General features: G+C 57.8%; 2 protein-coding genes across 2 annotated transcripts; both read left to right on the plus strand.

Annotated features, from left to right (window-relative positions):
* Positions 1–2,045: 2,045 nt before the first annotated feature.
* On the plus strand, positions 2,046–8,422 carry LOC308533738 (glutathione S-transferase Mu 1). The gene is made up of 8 exons (XM_081111837.1): positions 2,046–2,178; positions 2,477–2,552; positions 2,967–3,031; positions 3,329–3,410; positions 3,505–3,605; positions 4,390–4,485; positions 4,570–4,680; positions 7,304–8,422. Exons 1-8 carry the CDS (start codon positions 2,143–2,145, stop codon positions 7,391–7,393), a joined length of 657 nt encoding a protein of 218 aa, XP_080967963.1. The 5' UTR covers positions 2,046–2,142; the 3' UTR covers positions 7,394–8,422.
* Positions 8,423–8,837: 415 nt separating this feature from the next.
* On the plus strand, positions 8,838–14,845 carry LOC308533737 (glutathione S-transferase Mu 1-like). The gene is made up of 9 exons (XM_081111836.1): positions 8,838–9,266; positions 9,518–9,596; positions 10,012–10,076; positions 10,372–10,453; positions 10,549–10,649; positions 11,698–11,793; positions 11,878–11,988; positions 14,208–14,302; positions 14,627–14,845. Exons 1-8 carry the CDS (start codon positions 9,231–9,233, stop codon positions 14,295–14,297), a joined length of 660 nt encoding a protein of 219 aa, XP_080967962.1. The 5' UTR covers positions 8,838–9,230; the 3' UTR covers positions 14,298–14,302; positions 14,627–14,845.
* Positions 14,846–19,372: the final 4,527 nt, after the last annotated feature.

The following is a 19,372-nucleotide window of genomic DNA, read 5'->3' on the forward strand; positions in this document are numbered from 1 at the left end:
CTCCCCCCTCCCCCACCCTCATGGGGCCCAGTGCCGGCTGCTGCTCTGCTCACAGCCCAGAGTCAGGGAGGATTGGGGGACAGAGGCCTGTGCAGGGCAGAGGTGGGGGAGAGGAGAGGAGGGGAAGCTCCTTTGCGGTTCTCCCTGGGCCTCAGTGGGTAAACGGATTAGCAGAGGTCAAGCTGCGGGTGGAGACAGTGCTCACTGGCTGCTGGGGGAGGAGGCGGCCCTGCAGGCCACAGCCATCATCTGTCACCGCAGCCAGCGATGACCCGGCAGTGAAACTGACCCCCTCCGACCCACTCACAGGAGATGCTACTTTCAAGCCTACATCAGGGAATCAAAACTCCAAGCCCAGGATTTTCCCAAAGGCCCCCAGCAGTGGCTTGGGAGCGGGGAGTTAGAACAAGTGCCCTAACCCTACCCCTAGCCCTAAACCTACCTCTGTCCCTATCCCTAACCCTAATCTTGTGCCTTTGCCCCAACCACCCTAGGGCTGGGGAGCACAGCTCGGCAAGCAGAGTTCGGGCTGGCGTTCGGTCCCTGATCACCTGGAGGCTGTTGTCAGTGCACACCTGCCTAATGTAGGTGACGGCCTGGCCCTGGGGCCCTGGGCACCTGCAGCCTAAGGGGGGACGTGCAGCTGCGTTATCACCGATGTACTGGTTCTCCCAGCTGGGAGGTCTTGGCGGCATCCTACAGGCCCATATACATCAGATCAAGCCACAGTCACCCCTGCTCCGTCCCTGGCCTGTCCAGTAGCTGAACAAGCTCCGTGCCCACACAGCTGCCCAAGCGCCGCAGTGCTGTTGGGGGTGGTGGTGTAGGTGTTCATGCCTAGGTATCCTGTGTGTCTTGGGTGCTGGAGCCCCCACTGTGAAGCATCCAGATGCGTGGCTCTCTCCTTCCCGCCCTGCCACATCCTGTCTTTGTGCACAGGTGCCTGGCCGGGCTGCGTGGGCACCTGGGTCATGTATAAACCCAAGACTGATGCTCATCGGCGTGCCGCCTTTGTGAGTTAGGAAAAGGTGGGCCCTCTGAGCAGACACAGCCCTGTTAACTCACAGAACCGATGGCATCGTTGGGGAGAGAAAAGTGTGTCCCTCCCTCCAGGTGGCTGCAGCTGTGCGAGATCAAGTTCCTGGGTGCAGGCTGCATTTCAGCTTCCACTTGCCCCTTGACTGGTAGCCTTTTGCAGTTCCCAACTTGTCCATTGGGTGGCGGTACTGAGACCTTAGACTTCTGCCGCAGCTGCTGGCTGGGCTGATGGGGTACCCTCTCCAGGCATCCATGCTCACCTTTCATCCAGTCCCCTCCTCCTCTCTCCCCTCTGACCTCTGTCAGTCGGTTCCATGTTCTAATACTTGAATTGTCTTATTTCATGCCTATGAAATGGTATCCCATGCCTATACCACAAATATTGTTTAAGGTTAGCTTTAAAAAATACGTTTTCTCAGTGGACTCCAGGAATGTTTCTGTTCCAAGCTCAAGATGTGTAAAACTCAGAGTGGAAAATCCTAATGTATTATGACAAATATTAGAGGGCTATTTAGAAGGCCAGCACTTGTGTGTGTGCATGGCCAGCATGGAGTCAGGATTCTAAAGTCTTGGAGGAGCTTTCAGACAGGCTGGTCTACCAGCGACAGGTGCCCACTGAAACTCGATTTGAGGGGCGCCACTCTGGGTGTAATTGCAGTCTGAGCCTCCCTGGGCCTTGGGGACTCTGCAGCCGATGCCTGCAGGGGAAGGGAAGGGAAGGAAGGGGAGAGGAGCCTTTATTTTTTGCGACTCAGATTTGTTTCCCGAGCGCACTGTCCACTCCCCCTGACCGGCCGAGGTCTGAACGCGGATGGGGAGCCAGGCAAGCCCAGCCCGGAGTTCGGCGTCCTGGCGCCCAGACCTCGGCACCGCAATCCCCGCGGCTCGGGGCGGAAATGCGCTGTGCCAGTCGCTCGCCGCGCTTCCGCCTCCCGGCGCCGGCGCCGCGTCATCAGGAGACCGCGGGGATTGGGTAATTGGTGGGGCGAGGGCGGGGCGCCGAGGGCGAGGGGGCGGAGCCTCCATCAGGCCCTACCCCCGACCCGGGCCCATCAACTTGCAGCCCAGCTCTGCTTGAGTGTCCTGCAGGCAGGAACGCTGACCATGGCCATGACTCTGGGTTACTGGGACATCCGAGGGGTGAGCGAGGGGCCCCCGGCGGGCGGGTGGGCTGGAGCCGGCGGCCGGCGGGCGGGCGGGGAGGTGCTGAGCAGCAGGAGTCCGTTCCACCTAAAGGTTGCCCAGGGCTGCCTGGAGCCCAGCACCCCCCCACCCCCCCTCGTCACCACCTGTCCTCTGGCGGGTCAGGGCCAGGGCTAGGGCGCCGGCGGCGCCGGGTGTCTGTGTGCTGGGGGGAGAGGATGGGGGTTGGAGTTGGGGCAGAGCGAGACCCGAGTCGGGTCCTGGGTCCCTGACCTCCGTCCCTCCGTCCGTCCAGCTGGCTCACGCCATCCGCCTGCTCCTGGAGTACACAGACTCCAAATACGAGGAGAAGAAGTACACGATGGGGGACGGTAATGGCATCCCCTTCGCGTTCGGACTTCGGCCCAACTCCTGCTGATTTGGTCCCGAGAACCCGTGCCCGGCCACCTGTGGCTTTCCCCTGCCGCCCTCCACTGGCCGGAGCAGGCCCTGCCCTTCCTTCACCCTCTGAGGGTGGACCTTGGCCTCAGGCAGGGCAGGAGGGGCGGCCGGGCCCCTGTGTCAGTGACGGCGATGGCCCCCTGGGTTTGCCGCACTCATGGCAGCCTGGTCCATGGGGCGCCTGGGACTTCTCAGCGTTCTTTCCCCCAAACCCGGGAGAGAGACTCCCTGCTCAGCTTCCAGACTTCCCTGCTCAGGGGCGGGGCCACTGACTCCCTGATGGGTCCTGGGGAGAGAGGGCTGGGCAGGGGGGTGGTCCCTTCACTCCATCTTCTCCACCACAGCTCCCAACTTTGACAGAAGCCAGTGGCTGAATGAAAAGTTCAAGCTGGGCCTGGACTTCCCCAATGTAGGTGCAGGGAGTGGGGGGCGGTGGGCGGTGGGCGTAGGGAACCTGCCTCTACTCTGAGGCTCCTTTCCCGGCTGAGACAGAGGCTTTGGGACCCAGGGTCTCTGCTCAGCCCCCCAGCTCCCTGGTTCTTGTCGCTGCTTCCCTACGATGCTGTGTGTGCAGCTCATTCCCTCATGTGACAGTACCTCTGCTCATTGGGCCAGAACCTGGGCCCAGGTTTCATCTCTGCCCCCGATGCAGGGAGGGGCTTCAGGGTGGCCCATGGCCTCCTGACCTGCCTCTGTCCCCCCGCAGCTGCCCTACTTGATTGACGGGGCTCACAGGCTCACCCAGAGCAACGCCATCCTTCGCTACCTTGCCCGCAAGCACAACCTCTGTGAGTGCGGCTGGGGTGGGTGCAGGGGGACGGGCAGCCCCGGGCCTGGGCTGGTGGGGTGGAGGCTGAGGGGGAGCCCCTGTTGTGTCAACAGGTGGGGAGACGGAAGAGGAGAAGATCCGCGTGGACATGTTGGAGAACGAGGCGATGGACACGGCCAATCTGCTGGCAAGGCTCTGCTACAGCCCTGACTTTGTGAGTCGCCTCCTGCTGAACGGGGTGGGCAGGCTTCGATAGGAGCTTCGACACTTTTGTCACATCTGCATGGTTCTACTTGCCATTGAACTCCTTGGAGCTTCGGATCCTCCACGCTGGTCCCTGTCCTGTCAGCAGAGTGGCCCTCAGGACCCCTAGTGCCTCTAATGAAATCTCTGACTCATTCCCCTCAATCTCTGCACAGCGTGCCGACTCCCGCGGTGGAGGTTTAGTTCCTGACGGTGTGTGCAGCTCGTTAGCCCGGCCCCGCCTTCTTGGCACCTTTGGGCGTCAGCGCTTTCCCAGGAGGCGGCGTGGGGCACCCACAGGGCCTGCGTGCCCCTCACTCCTTGCTTTCCGTCTCTCAGATTCTCCCCGTCTGTCCAGAAAGTGCTCACATGTCCTTCTGTCACTCACCAGCTGGGATGCCTTTCCCTGGGCCATTTTAGCTCTTTGCTTCTTTCAATCTGCCTGTCATCTGGGTCCAGGCCCTGCAGGTTCCCGGCGCCTGGGTCTGGCCCATGCAGGGTGTGGCGATGAGTGGAGACAGGGTCAGGCACAGGCTGGTATCCCTCGGTGCTTCCCATCTGCCTGTCCCAGCGGGAGGTGGTACCCAGGAGGAGTGTAGTGACCACAGGTTGGATTAAATTATAACCTGGGCACTGACCCGGGTGCAGCTGGGGACATGGCTGCCCACCGTGGCAGCTGGGGCACAGCCCTGGGAGGCCTGCCCTCTGCCCAGGGAGTCCCTGGCGTGGGTGGTGACCGCTGTTTTGTGCCTCAGGAGAAACTGAAGCCTGAGTACTTGAAGGTGATCCCTGAAAAGATGAAGCTCTTCTCAGAGTTCCTGGGCAAGGAGTCTTGGTTTGCAGGGGACAAGGTACGGGGAAGGCTTTGGGGTGGGGGAGGGGACACGCTCCCTGTTTCAGAGCTTGGCGCCCCTTCACCCTGTGCCTGCCCGCAGCTCACCTACGTGGACTTCCTGGCCTACGACGTTCTAGACCTGCACCGCACGTTTGAGCCCAAGTGCCTGGACGCGTTCCCGAACCTGAAGGACTTCGTCGCCCGCATAGAGGTGACCCCACTGATCCTCTCACCACGTTACCTCTTTTGTCTCCTCTTATTCTTTTTTAAAAATACATTTGTATTAATTTCACAGACGAAGGGGGAGGGAGAAAGAGAGAGAAAAACATCAGTGATGAGAGAGAATCATTGATCAGCCGCCTCCTGCACACCCCACACGGAGGATCGAGCCCACAACCCAGGCATGTGCCCTGACCCGGAATTGAACTGTGACCTCCTGGTTCATAGGTGGATGCTCAATCAGTGAGCCACGCCGGCCCAGCTCCCCCTTATTCTTGATGCTTCTCTCGTCCTGCAGCTAAAATGAAGCATAACTAGCATTCATTGAGGACTTGCTTTATGCCAGGATCTGTGCACAGCGTGTTTATTGAGTTTAACCTTTGGAACATGCCTACATGGTAGAAGATTTATTACCTCCCTTTAACAGATAATGACATGAAGTGAGGCTGAAAGGGTGGGTCGTTTGCTCAAGGTCACAGAGCCAGTCCACTGGGTCACAGCCCCGGCACTGGTGCGGGACCCGCAGTTGGCGGGGGCTTCCATGGGCAGCAGGCAGAGGCCCCCCTTTCCTGTGCCAGGAAGGCAAGCTCAGGCCCTCCTCCAGCCTGCGTGTCACAGCTCCGGACTTTGTGGAGGAAGCAGGGTGTTCCAGAGTGTGTATGTAGGAAATGAGTAGAGCTGGGATGCGGTAGGGATGACATGAAGTACCAAAGACACAGCGTTTCCTCCCTGTCTCCAGACAGCTCTGCAGCCTGGGGTGCCCTCTGGGCAGTGCTGAGATCTCCGGGCTGTCGCCAGCGCTGGGGTCTGCAGTGTGGTTGCCGCTGCAGAAGGATTTTACCTTGGCACCTGTGGTGGGCACTTTCCTTCCCCGCCCTCTCCCCGTCTCTGCAGTTACACAAAGAACTGTCTCAGAGATGAGGTGGTTCATTTATTCTCGGTTGGATTCACTGACGTGCCTCTCTCCTCTGTATGAGGCACTGTGACAGGCTCAGCGAGGATGCAGAGGTGACTTAGCCCTACCCCCTGTTTCCCCCCGCACCCCGTGCCTCCTGGGTCTCAGGAGGAAGTGCAGGAGGAGTCCCCGCTGTGTGGTCCTGCGGTTCCACCCAGGTGTTGGAGGTGCATGTCCTAAATCTCATCTCACAGCTCATCATTGGTTACCTTAGTGAACTCACAGATGATCAATGAAGTCCACTTTGCCCGGCGGCGTGGCTCAGTGGTTGAGCGTTGACCTATGAACCTGGAGGTGGTGGTTTGATTTCCAGTCAGGGCACATGTCCAGGTTGTGGGCTGGGTCGCCGGTGGGCAGTATGTGGGAGGCAGCCCATTGCTGATTCTCTCTCATCATCGATGTTTCTCTCTCTCCCTCTCCCTTCCTCTCTGAAATTAATACAAATATATTAAAAACAAAGTGGGCTTTATCACAGATTTGGGAACTTGAGGCATCCTTAGGCCCATACTTTTCAGCTCACAGTCTGTCTCCCTTTCCCCTCCCCATCAAGAGATCTGCTTTGTCAGCCAGTTCCCATCGACTCTGGTTCGGGTCCAGGGCCATCAGCCTTGGATATTATGCAAGAGCCGGCGGACTCACTGGCTCGGAGGGAAGGGGCACAGCTGTGGGCTGCAGCCGCAGGCTGTGGGGGCCAGGCCTTGGTCACAGGCAGTCCCAGGCCCTTCGCATCCTGTAGAAGTGACTGGACACGCTTTGTTGTGAGAACATGGCGCTCACACACACCGTGTGTCCCAGGCCTGGTTGGCTGCAGGTGGACAGGGTGAGGCAGGTTGGGGCCCAGTGAGATTGGGCTCAGGAACCAGGCCAAGCAGCTGGACTTTCTCCTTTGAGGGGACTGGTAGGGCCTGGCTCTGCTGCTCCACACCCTCCTATCAGCTTTCACCCCTGTTTTGCTGAGTCATGGGTGAGCCCTGGCCTGCTCTGCAAGCTGCACAGGCACATCCTGAGCCCGTTGTTCTGCCTGGGTCCCTCCTGGGCAGCCCCTGGGCTGCGGGAGCCTCCCTGTGAGAAAGGAGACAGTCTGTACAGACCGGGAGGGCCAAGGCCTCCTGTGTGGGCGGGAGGAAGGGAGGAAGGGAGGAAGGGAGGGCAGCAGAGCACAGGGTGGGAGGGAGAGCCAGGCAGCCTTCCAGCCCTGCCCCCCCCCCCCCCCCAATAGCTGTGTGAGCGTTTGGCAGGGGCTTCAGCGCTGTGTGCCTCAGTTTCCCTCCTGATAAACAGTGATAGCAGAACCTATCCTGTAGGCTAAGAATGTCAAACTTGCAGCCTGCAGGCCGCATGCCATGTTTATTTAGCCCTGGAGTTTGACATGCTTGCTGTAGGCAGTTGTGTGGAATGTTGTACACCTGTTTCACCGTCTCTAATGGCTATGAGGCCCCTGGCACAGTGTGGTCTCATATGTGGGAACTGTGACTAAGATATCACACCAGTCACAGGAAACGGCAAGAGTTAACTCAGCGGAACTGGGACCCCAGGAAGACTTTCTTATGCCAGGATCCTGAACTTGGAGTGTCTGGAGTGAGGCTGTGTGAGCCCCGGGGGCAGGGGCAGCAGACCCTGAGGTCTGGCTCTCTCCCTTCCCCACCCCCCACCCCTCCAGGGCCTGGAGAAGATCGCCGCCTACATGAAGTCCAGCCGCTTCCTCCCAGCACCTATTTACACAAAGATCGCTGTGTGGGGCAACAAGTAGTGCCCGGAAGTGCAGGGCAGGGCCCTGGAGCGAGGAGCACACCGGGACTGGAGAGCAGCTGGACCTCCCTGAACCCGCGGAACCAGCTGTCTTGTTCTTTTCTCCTTTTCTTTCCTTCACCCCCACTCAGGACCCCCAATCCCAGGTCACCAGGACTTTAGAGCTCGCCAGCACCCCTTGTTCCGTGAAGGCTTCCTGCACAAAGCCAATCGGACTGACCGTCCTTTCGGTGATCGCTCCGTTTGGAGGAGCCCGACTGGACCCCTGGCCTGTGGAGCTCAGCCCTGAGCTCCCACCTCTGCTCTGCAGACCAGGACGGCCTGGGGGTGTGCAGGCCCTGAACCCCCTGCGTGGCCCCTGCCCAGCTGCTGAGCCCCCGTGAAACCTGATCACACCTGCTGTGTCCTGTCTTAATCCCTCCTGGCTGCCGAGCTCACTGTCCAACAGGCCCTGCTGCATCCCAGCGACTGACTGGTGATGCTGGCAGGGGCGGGTCCTTGGGGATCCTGGGTGAGACGTGTTGTTCCCATTTCAGACACCGTTGGAGCAGGACACGTCATGGCTCTCTGTAGGACATATTCTTGTGGAGGCGGTACTTCAGGCCACAGATCACAGAGGGACTTCAAAAGCCGCCTGAGCACTCATACCCCGAAGCACATGTGTGTCAGGATCCAGGGCCGGGGCTGGAATCCGTGGGCCGGGACAGCTGGGGGTCTGCAAGGCCCACACTGCGGCCCTGCGGGGCGTCCCCAGGCTCCTGGCGGAGCCCCCACCCCCGCTTTTGATGCCTCTGCAGCAGCACAGGCGGCTGGTCCCTCAGAGGCCACCTCTTCCCGCTGCACTCGCGCCACTGCCCTCACCCCACGCCCTGTGTGACCACTGTGCTCCCCGTTCTGTTCTCCTCAGCATCGGGGACACCTCGCTGGCGGGCAGGCCATTTCTGGGGCTGCGCTCTATACTCTGCTTCTTTGCAGGGGCCGGTTCTGGATTTTAACAACTGTGACCATAAAGCCAATTGATTAATTTTCATTTGATTCTTGGTCAGTTTTTTAAATTCCAAAGGGAGGAAGGGAGAGGGAGAGAAACATCAGAGGGAATCATTGATGGGCTGCCTCCTGCACACCCCCCACTGGGGAATGAGCCTGAAACCCAGGCATGTGCCCTGATGGGGACTCCAACCGTGACCTCCTGGTTCACAGGTCGCTGCTCAACCACTGAGCCACACCAGCTGGCTTCATTGGATTTTTATCTCTTAGACACAAGACTTAAGAGCTGGGTCCTCCCACGTGCAAGAAGGGAAACACGGAGGCCCCATCTCCTCCCCTGTCCTTGCCCTGGGTGTTCCCACCCCCTGAGAGTGAGGTCTGCAAGACGCAGGGCAGGGCGGCGGGAATCCGAGGCCCTGGAGGCGCTGCAGCCCAGGGGGAGGCGCGCGGTGCCTGGAGGGGAACGGGGGTGCGAGGGGGGGGAGGGGGTGGGGAGAAGGGGGAAGAGCCTTGTGTTTTTGTGATTCAGACTCGTCTCCCAAGCGCACTGCCCACTCCCTCTGGCCCGGCTGGCCGAGGTCTGAACGCGGGCGCGGAGCCCTTCCGCGTCCTGGCGCCCAGGCTGTGTCCCCCAGCTTCCACGGCTGGGTGGCGGGCACGTTCTGTTTCACTGCGTCTCGGGGTTGCGGGGGTGTGGGGGGTGTGGGCGGGGCTGGGGGCGGGGCCCAGGGACGGAAACTCGGGGGCTGTGTGCACGGCAGGCCCCGCCCCGCCCTTCCTCCCGGACTGAGCTTAAAACGCGAGTCCGGATTCCAAACAGCCCCGACGCTCAGAGCGCGAGAACCAGCACCATGGCCATGACTCTGGGTTACTGGGACGTCCGAGGGGTGAGCGAGGGGTCCCCCGCGAGGTGGGGCGGGGGGTGATGTGGAGCCGGGGGCGGGCGGGGAGGTGCCGAACCGCCGGGGCCCGTTCTACCTGAAGGCCGCCTGGTGCCCAGCCCCCGCCCGCCGCCTGACCCCGGGTGGGCGCGCCCGGGTGTCTGTGTGCTGGGGGGAGAGGATGGGGTTGGAGTTGGGGCAGAGCGAGCCCCGAGTCGGGCCCTGGGTCCCTGACCTCCGTCCCTCCGTCCGTCCAGCTGGCTCACGCCATCCGCCTGCTCCTGGAGTACACAGACTCCAACTACGAGGAGAAGAAATACACGTTGAAGGGGGAAGGTAATGGCATCTCCGTCGCGTTCGGACTTCGGCCCAACTCCTGCTGATTTGGTCCCGAGAACCCGTGCCCGGCCACCTGTGGCTTTCCCCTGCCGCCCTCCACTGGCCGGAGCAGGCCCTGCCCTTCCTTCACCCTCTGAGGGTGGACCTTGGCCTCAGGCAGGGCAGGAGGGGGCGGCCGGGCCCCTGTGTCAGTGACGGCGATGGCCCCCTGGGTTTGCCGCACTCATGGCAGCCTGGTCCATGGGGCGCCTGGGACTTCTCAGCGTTCTTTCCCCCAAACCCGGGAGAGAGACTCCCTGCTCAGCTTCCAGACTCCCCTGCTCAGGGGCCGGGCCCCTGACTCCCTGGTGGGTCCCGGGGAGAGAGGGCTGGGCTGGGGGGTGGTCCCTTCACTCCATCTTCTCCACCACAGCTCCCAACTATGACAGAAGCCAGTGGCTGAATGAAAAGTTCAAGCTGGGCCTGGACTTCCCCAATGTAGGTGCAGGGAGTGGGGGGCGGTGGGCGGTGGGCGTAGGGAACCTGCCTCTACTCTGAGGCTCCTTTCCCGGCTGAGACAGAGGCTTTGGGACCCAGGGCCTCTGCTCAGCCCCCAGCTCCCTGGTTCTTGTCGCTGCTTCCCCGCGATGCTGTGTGTGCAGCTCATTCCCTCATGTGACAGTACCTCTGCTCAGTGGGCAGACCCTGGGCCCAGGTTTCACCTCTGCCCCCGATGCAGGGAGGGGCTTCAGGGTGGCCCATGGCCTCCTGACCTGCCTCTGTCCCCCCGCAGCTGCCCTACCTGATTGACGGGGCTCACAGGGTCACCCAGAGCAACGCCATCCTTCGCTACCTTGCCCGCAAGCACAACCTCTGTGAGTGCGGCTGGGGTGGGTGCAGGGGGACGGGCGGCCCCAGGCCTGGGCTGGTGGGGTGGGAGGCTGAGGCGGAGCCCCTGTTGTGTCAACAGGTGGGGAGACGGAGGAGGAGAAGATCCGCGTGGACATGTTGGAGAACGAGGTGATGGACCTCCGGATGTTCCACATCAGGACCTGCTACAGCCCTGACTTTGTGAGTCCCTCCCGGGGGCAGGGCTGCGTCGGTGTTGGTCGGTGGCTGGACTTTTGCGTCCCCTCCGTGCATGTCCTGTTTGCCATTGAACTCCTTGGAGCTTCGGATCCTCCACGCTGGTGCCTGTCCTGTCAGCAGAGTGGCCCTCAGGACCCCTAGTGCCTCTAATGAAATCTCTGACTCAGTTCCCCTCAATCTCTGCACAGCGTGCCGACTCCCGCAGTTGAGGTTTAGTTCCTGATGGTGTGTGCAGCTCGTTAGCCCCGCCCCGCCTTCTTGGCACCTTTGGGCGTCAGCGCTTTCCCAGGAGGCGGCGTGGGGCACCCACAGGGCCTGCGTGCCCCTCACTCCTTGCTTTCCGTCTCTCAGATTCTCCCCGTCTGTCCAGAAAGTGCTCACATGTCCTTCTGTCTCTCACCAGCTGGCACTTATTTTTATTTCTTTCTTTATCCTCACCGAGGATATTTTTCCATTGATTTTTAGAGAGAGTTGAAGGGAGAGGGAGAGACAGAGAAACCCAGATGTGAGAGTGGCCCATCCATTGGTTGCCTCCCGCATGCCCTGACCAGGGCCGGCAGCCTACAACCGAGGTACGTGCTCTTGACCGGAATCGAAGCCAGGACCCTTCAGTCCCCAGGTGGATGCTCTATCTACTGAGCCAAATTGGTTGGGGCACCAGTTGGAACATATCGTTCCTGCCCCTGGGCCATTTTAGCTCTCTGCTTTCATTCTGCCTGCCGTCTGAGTCCAGGCCCTGCAGGTTCCCCGGCGCCTGGGTCTGGCCCATGCAGAGTGTGGAGATGAGTGGAGACAGGGTCAGGCACAGGCTGGTATCTCTCGGTGCTTCCCATCTGCCTGTCCCAGCGGGAGGTGGTACCCAGGAGGAGTGTAGTGACCACAGGTTGGATTAAATTTTAACCTGGGCACTGACCTGGGTGCAGCTGGGGACATGGCTGCCCACTGTGGCAGCTGGGGCACAGCCCTGGGAGGCCTGCCCTCTGCCCAGGGAGTCCCTGGCCTGGGTGGTGACCGCCGTTTTGTGCCGCAGGAGAAGCAGAAACCTGAGTTTTTGAAGGTGCTCCCTGAAAAGCTGAAGCTCTTCTCAGAGTTCCTGGGCAAGAAGTCTTGGTTTGCAGGGGACAAGGTACGGGGAAGGCTTTGGGGTGGGGGAGGGGACACGCTCCCTGTTTCAGAGTTTGGCGCCCATTCACTCTGTGCCTGCCTGCAGCTCACCTACGTGGACTTCCTGGCCTACGACCTGCTGGGCGTGCTGCGCATGTTTGAGCCCAAGTGCCTGGACGCGTTCCCGAACCTGAAGGACTTCTTGGGTCGCTTTGAGGTGAACCCCCTGATCCTCCTACTGTTTTGTGTGTTTTGTCTCCTTCGTTTCCCTGAGGCTTCCCTCGTCCTGGAGCTCAAATGAGGCTTAACCAGCATTCACGGAGGACTAGCTTAATGCCAGGATCTGTGCTCAGCGTGATGCTAACAGTTGGTGAAATGTAATCTTTAAGACATTCCTACATGGGAACATTTTTCACGTCCATGTTAGGAAATGGAACTGAAAGGGTGGGTCGTTTGCTCAAGGTCACAGAGCCAGTCCACTGGGTCACAGCCCCGGCACTGGTGCGGGACCCGCAGTTGGCGGGGGCTTCCATGGGCAGCAGGCAGAGGCCCCCCTTTCCTGTGCCAGGAAGGCAAGCTCAGGCCCTCCTCCAGCCTGCGTGTCACAGCTCCGGACTTTGTGGGGGAAGCAGAACTTTCCAGAGTATGTATGTAGGAAATGAGTAGAGCTGGGATGCGGTAGGGATGACATGAAGTACCAAAGACACAGTGTTTCCTCCCTGTCTCCAGACAGCTCTGCAGCCTGGGGTGCCCTCTGGGCAGTGCTGAGATCTCTGAGCTGTCTGTGCCGGGATCTGAATACACATGTGGTGGCCCCTGCAGAAGCAGGTTTTTGTTGTTAAGCCTCACCCTAGGATAGTTTTTCCATTGAATTTTAGAGCGGGTGGGAGGGAGAGAGAGAGAGAGAGAGAGAGAGAGAGAGAGAGAGAGAGAAACATTCATGTGAGAGAGACACATTGATTGGTTGCACCCTGACCGGGGCTGGGGATCAAACCTGCAACCCAGGTACATGCCCTTGACTGGGAATGGAATCTGAGACCCTTCAGGATGTGGGCCGACACCTTAACCACTGAGCACACCGCCAGCCAGCCAGATTTCATCCTCACATCTTCTGTGGGCCCTTCCCTAACTGTCTCCTTTTCCTTCTTTCCAATTACCCAGGACACCGTCTCGGAGATGAGGTGGTACATTTACTTTCAGTCGTATTCACGGATGTGCCCCTCTCCTCTGTGTGAGGCTCAGGGAGGATGCAGAGGTGGCCCAGCCCCGGAGTCCCCTTCCCCCTTCTGGGTGCAGGAGTCCCCGCTGTGTGGTCCTGCGGTCCCACGTGTGTGGTGGGGGTGCACGACCTGAACTTCACCTCACAGCTCATCATCGGTGACCTTAGCCAACAGATGTGGCAATTTGAGGCATCCTTAGGCCCAGACTTTTCAGCTCACAGTCTGTTTCCCTTTCCCCTCCCCATCAAGAGATCTGCTTTGTCAGCCAGTTCCCATCGACTCTGGTTCGGGTTCAGGGCCATCAGCCCTGGATATTATGCAAGAGCCGGGGACTGACTCGCTGGGAGGGAAGGGGCACAGCTGTGGGCTGCAGCCGCGGGCTGTGGGGGCCAGGCCTTGGTCACAGGCAGTCCCAGGCCCTTCGAATCCTGTAGAAGTGACTGGACAGGCTCTGTCGTGGGAACATGGCGCTCACACACACTGTGTGTCCCAGGCCTGGTTGGCTGCAGGTGGACAGGGTGAGGCAGGTCGGGGCCCAGTGAGATTGGGCTCAGGAACCAGGCCAAGCAGCTGGACTTTCTCCTTTGAGGGGACTGGTAGGGCCTGGCTCTGCTGCTCCACACCCTCCTATCAGCTTTCACCCCCGTTTTGCTGAGTCATGGGTGAGCCCTGGCCTGCTCTGCAAGCTGCACAGGCACATCCTGAGCCCTTTGTTCTGCCTGGGTCCCTCCTGGGCAGCCCCTGGGCAGCGGGAGCCTCCCTGTGAGAAAGGAGACAGTCTGTACAGACCGGGAGGGCCAAGGCCTCCTGTGTGGGCGGGAGGAAGGGAGGAAGGGAGGGCAGCAGAGCACAGGGTGGGAGGGAGAGCCAGGCTGCCTTCCAGCCCTGCCCCGCCCCACAGCTGTGTGAGCGTTTGGCAGGGGCTTCAGCGCTGTGTGCCTCAGATTCCCTCCTGATAAACGGTGAAAGCAGAACCTATCCTGTAGGCAGTTGTGTGGAGGCTGTAAACCTGTTTCACAATCTCTGATGCCTATAAGGCCCCTGGCACTGTGTAGAGTAACTGACTGGGAGAAAACACGGTTACAGGAAATTACAAGCGTTATCTTGGCAGAACTGCCACGGAAGCCTTGCCAGGATCCTGAACTTGGCGAGTCTGGAGTGGGGCTGGGTGAGCCCAGCAGACCCTGAGGTCTGGCCTTCTTCCCTCCCTCCCCAGGGCCTGAAGAAGATCGCCGCCTACATGAAGAGCGGCCGCTTCCTCCCCACACCCGTGTACTCCAAGGCTGCCATGTGGGGCAACAAGTAGTGCCCGTAAGTGCAGGACACGGGAGCGAGGAGCACCGGGGCCTGGAGGGCAGCTGGGCGCTCTGCATTCTTTCTGCTCCCCCCCCCCCACATGCCCATTGGCTCTCCCGCCCTGCCTGCCTGAGCCCCAGCAAAGCCTGGTCATACCTCCTTGTCTTGTCATTCCCTCCTGGCCACTGGACTCAGGACTGACTGTGCTGGTTTTTGGGGGTGTCCATTTCCCCTCTGTTGTCCGCAATGGCTGGGTTGTAGGGATGTATGTGTGGGGTGATGGCAGGTAGGATTGTAAGGTTTCTGCTCATTTTTGTCTTCATGTTCCATGTGCCTCAGCCTGGGGTCTGCATTTGTGGAATGCCTCCTGTAAGCCTGCAGGACTCTGTGTCACGGTTCAGGGGCCCTTGGGGTGGGGAAGGGGGTTGAGCCGTCCACTGCTGGTGTGGGATCCTAGTGGCCTACCTTCTGTCACCTTTCCCAGAAGTGTTCCTTGCCCTATACCCTTCCCCGTGCTCTTACAACATATCTCAATAAAACGCACCCCCTGCACTGTGATTGCCGTTTTGCTTGCTCTCGGACTCGATCTGAAATTCGTTGAGGATCCACATCTTATTGGACTTTTTACCTCTGACATTGATCACACTGCCCGAACACTTACTCAAGGAAAGTTGGAAATTTAATCTCTAATAAGACACTGGCAAACCCTACAACCATTCTTGGGATGAGAGCTCTGGATATAGTTCATCTCGGCCACCAGGGGCACAGAAGGAAGAACAGAGACTTTAAATGCTCGGGCCTAGGAGAAGGCGCCTGAGCTTTCCAACGCAGTGGTTCTCAACCGTGGCTGCACATTAGAATCACCTGGGAGTCTTTTTAAAATCCTGATTTCTGGGCCTCATCCTCCAGAAATTCTTTGTTACTAATGCTGTGGCCTCACCCCATAACAAAGAGACAGAATTTCCGGAGGATGAGGCCCAGAAATCAGGATTTTAAAAAGATTCCCAGGTGATTCTAATGTGCAGCCACGGTTGAGAACCACTGCTTTAGCTGCTCTTCGAATAACCTGATGTCTGACCTGGGCCCCGTGTGCTGGGCCAGAGGCCGGCAGGTGTGCGTGCTCAGGAGGAAGTGTGGCTTTGACGGTAGGACACCTGCACAGGTGTAGGGCTTACGGGGTCGCCGTGGGATCAGCGCGCCCCTCCACCAGTGGCTGGAGAGTGGAGTTGGGCCTTATTAAGGCACAGCCTAGACTCAGAGACAACTCGCAACTGGAGCTCTGAAGTGTCTTGTGGGGCATCCGTCCTGGTGATCTCTGCCTGCAACTGTACTTCTTGCAGTTAAGTAAATAAAAAGGGAGCCATGGGAATCACGTGCCAGGTCATGAAGAAGTCAGTGATTAACTTAAAAAGATAAAACTGGTAAGATAAAAGCTCAGCAAAGCTAACCAAAGTTTACGAAATGGGTAAGATACAAGTTAAACCAAAAGCTTGTTAAACTTTACTTAAGCAGGGAGGGGTAAGGATAAAAAAGAGAAAGAAATGGAAATTAGGAGTGACACTACGATAAAAGATAAGCAGATTTTAAGATAAAAGGTTTATTAACATAATAAAAATGTTAAATCCGAGTAAAACCGTTGTACGTCCAGAACAGGGGCTGGCACATGTTCTCTGGAGAGGCGTAGATAGTAAATATGTTTGGCTTTCCGGCTCATGTGGTCTCTGTCAGTTACTCACTCATCACTGTAGTGCGAAAGCCGACATCGCCGATACAGAAGTGAATGGGTGGGCCCGGGTTCCAACACAAATGGCCTGTTTGCCGACTCCTAGAAGTGTAGATGAAAAGGAACACCTGTATTAAAGCTTAAATATTAGCTCTGAAATGTAACAGAACAAAAGAACTCAATCCTTAACAAAGAGAGAAGAGCCCTGGCCGGTGTGGCTGGACTGAGCATCCTCCCATGCACTGAGGTCACCAGTGGGTTCCTGGTCAGGGCACATGCCCAGGCTCAATCCTTAGTCGGGGGCGTGCAAGAGGCAGCAAATCTGTTTCACTCTCTCCCTCTCCTGTCCTCTCTAAAAATCAATTTTAAAATCTTAAAAAAAAAAAAGAGGGAAGATGTAACGAAGGAAACAGTCACAAATGAAAACTATTTGCTAAACATTGTGGTCAAAATGACAAAAGCTAAGCATTTTATTTTATTTTATTTTATTTTATTTTATTTTTATACTTTTTTATTGATTTTTTTTACAGAGAGGAAGGGAGAGAGATAAAGAGTTAGAAACATCGATGAGAGAGAAACATCGATCAGCTGCCCCCTGCACATCTCCCACTGGGGATGTGCCCGCAACCCAGGTACATGCCCTTGACCGGAATCAAACCTGGGACCTTTCAGTCCGCAGGCCGATGCTCTATCCACTGAGCCAAACCGGTTTCAGCAAAAGCTAAGCATTTTAAAGTGTGGGGCAGAAATAGCAGAATGTATGGACTTCACACTGTGGGACTGCAGGCATGGCACCAGGTGTCAGACCAGATCTGGGTGCAGCAACCTCGGTACTTGAGTTCTGGCTAGGAAATCACTCAGAACCAAGACTCAAACTACAAGAGAATACTTGTTTATAAAATCACAGAGGTGGAAGCAGTAATTCAGAAGAAATGGGCGTAGGAAACAAGTTCCGGAGGCAAAGGAAGGGCGCTTGGGGCTGAGGAGTGGGGAAGGTAAAGGTGACTTGCCTGGAGGGAGGGGAGAGGGAGGGGAGAGGCCCTGGGGTGCTCCTGGGAGGGTGTGCTGGGTCCTGTCCTAAGGTTTTTAGGGTGGAAATTTAAGGAGAGGTCCCAGGGGAAGATCACAATAGAATATTCCGCAGCTTTCCAGGTGGGTCCTTTCAGGGTCTAAGTCTCCACTCATGGATTGGTCCACGCCCTGGCAGGGGGGTCATTATCCAATGCAGCTGGTCCTGAGGTCAGCCCTGGGGTCACTAGTCTGATTTTGCTGCTTTTCTGGGGCCGGAGCTGAAATATAAGTGAGGCCTAGAGGTTATCTCTAGGGAAGAAATGTCAGGGGTCCAAACCGCAGGCCAGCGATGTGCTGGGGAGCAAAGGTCGCCCCCAGAGGTCCCACCTGCAATGGTCCATTGTTGGCCACCCGGGGCTTTCGCGCTGGTGGCCTGTGCCTGGTCCATCGTCCTTGCTCTCTGCTCACGTCTACCCCGAAACGGAGAAAACTGAAAGGTGATTTGATTGTGGCTGGACCCGGCAGAGGTCTCAGAACTTGGGATTCTTTGGTGCCTGGTGACAGTGCTCAGATGTCGTTGAGGGTGTATGTCCCCTTCTAGAATGGGGACACAAGCCACACCGAGAAGGGGGCACTGGGGTCCCCCGCGTGGGTCTGTAATCTCCTGTGTTAATTACAAGCTCCCTGCCTAGGGTTCCTCAGCTGCTATCGTAGTAGCAGAGAAAGGCAAAGCTGATGGAGACCTCAAGAGAGCAGCTTCTAGAAAAGGAAGTTTATTCTTCTTTCAGGTTCCACAGCAAAGAGTCCGAGTGTTATAGGCGGTGAGCCAGACACGAGCAGAGCAAGGAGAGAACCTCTCCAGGCACAGACCTCGCCAGGGCCGAAAGCCCGGCTGCCTAGCAGGGGGCAAAACTGGATAAACAGGACTCACACCCCCGGGGTGACCTTTCCTCCCCCAGCACATCGCTTGGACACCCTGACTTTTTCCTCCCTGGAGGTAACATCTGGGCCTCGGTTGTATTCCAGCTCCGGGCCCAGAAAAGCAAAAAACCCAAGTAAATGGCTGCCTCAGGCCCAGCTGCATTGACTCATGACCCCTGCCCTGCACCGACCAATCGGGAGACCATGACCCCGAAAGAGCACACCTGCAAAGCTGCTGAATCTTCTCTTAACCCTCCCCTCGGACCTCCCCTGAGGGTTCCACCTGCAGGAAAGAGATAAATACCCTCAGGATGAAGGGCCCGGAGCACGCACGCTCTCTCTCCCTCTGAAGAGTTCGCCCCTGCTATTCCCCCACAGGCGCGTGTCCCCTAACCTCTAAGGGACTCCACGAGACCTGCAACCAGGGGAGCAGTGGGCAGCAGCTCGTCCTGGGAAACCCCCCTGAGCCTGTCTCCAAGGCGCCCTTCTCTGACTTTCCAGCCAGCCAAAGCGGCCCCACCTCGGTTCCTGTTGCTTCTTCTAAGCCCTTCCTCTGTCACTGTCCTCAGTATAAATTCTTACTTTCCTACACTCTGTCTCTCGATTGAAATCTTTCCTTCAAAAAGACAAAGCCCTACCTGGTTTGGGTCAGAGATAGAGCGTCGACCTACGGACTGAAGGGTCCCGGGTTTGATTCCAGTCAAGGGCACATGCCCGGATTGCGGGCTTGATTCCCAATAGGAGGCCTGCAGGAGGCAGCCGATCAATGATTCTCTCTTCTCTCTCATCGTCGATGTTTCTATCTCTCCCTCTCCCTTCCTCTCTGAAATCAGTAAAAATATACATTTAAAAAAAAAAAAGACAAGAACAACCCCAGCCAGTTTGGCTCAGTGTTGGTCCGTGGGCTGAAGAGTCCGGGGTTGAGTTCTGTTAAAGGCTTGTACGTTGGTTGCAGGCTTGACCCCCGGCCCTGGTTGGGTGGTGCAGAAGGCAACCAATAGATGGTCTCTCTCATATCAATATTTCTCTCTGTGTCTCCCCCTCCCTTCCACTCGCTCTAAAAAAAATTAATGGGGAAAATATCCTCAGGTGAGGATTAAAAAAAGAGAGAGAGAGAGAGAGACAAGAACTAAGGTCTCTCAGTCTCCGCGGCAACAAAGGCTGTTGGGCAGCCCTGGTCCCTGAAGTTATACGGGTTGAGGCCCCTTCCTTCCTTCTTGTGGCTCCTGCGTCTTGTAGGGTGTTTCCCGTCTCTGGTGGAAGCTGTGTCATGAGCCTGGGAAGAAAACTAGAGGAAAAACCCACGGAAACAATGTGCTGTTTGCAAGTGAGGCCAGAGTTGCATAAATCACAGTCGTTCACAGTCTGTTCGTGAGGTTCCCACGTGTGGCTCTACTCGGACACAGGGGTAGACCCACGTTTCAAAAGAA

Source organism: Myotis nattereri (genome assembly GCF_964212035.1).
Source record: "Myotis nattereri genome assembly, chromosome: 18".
NCBI classification, from domain to species: Eukaryota; Metazoa; Chordata; class Mammalia; order Chiroptera; family Vespertilionidae; genus Myotis; species Myotis nattereri.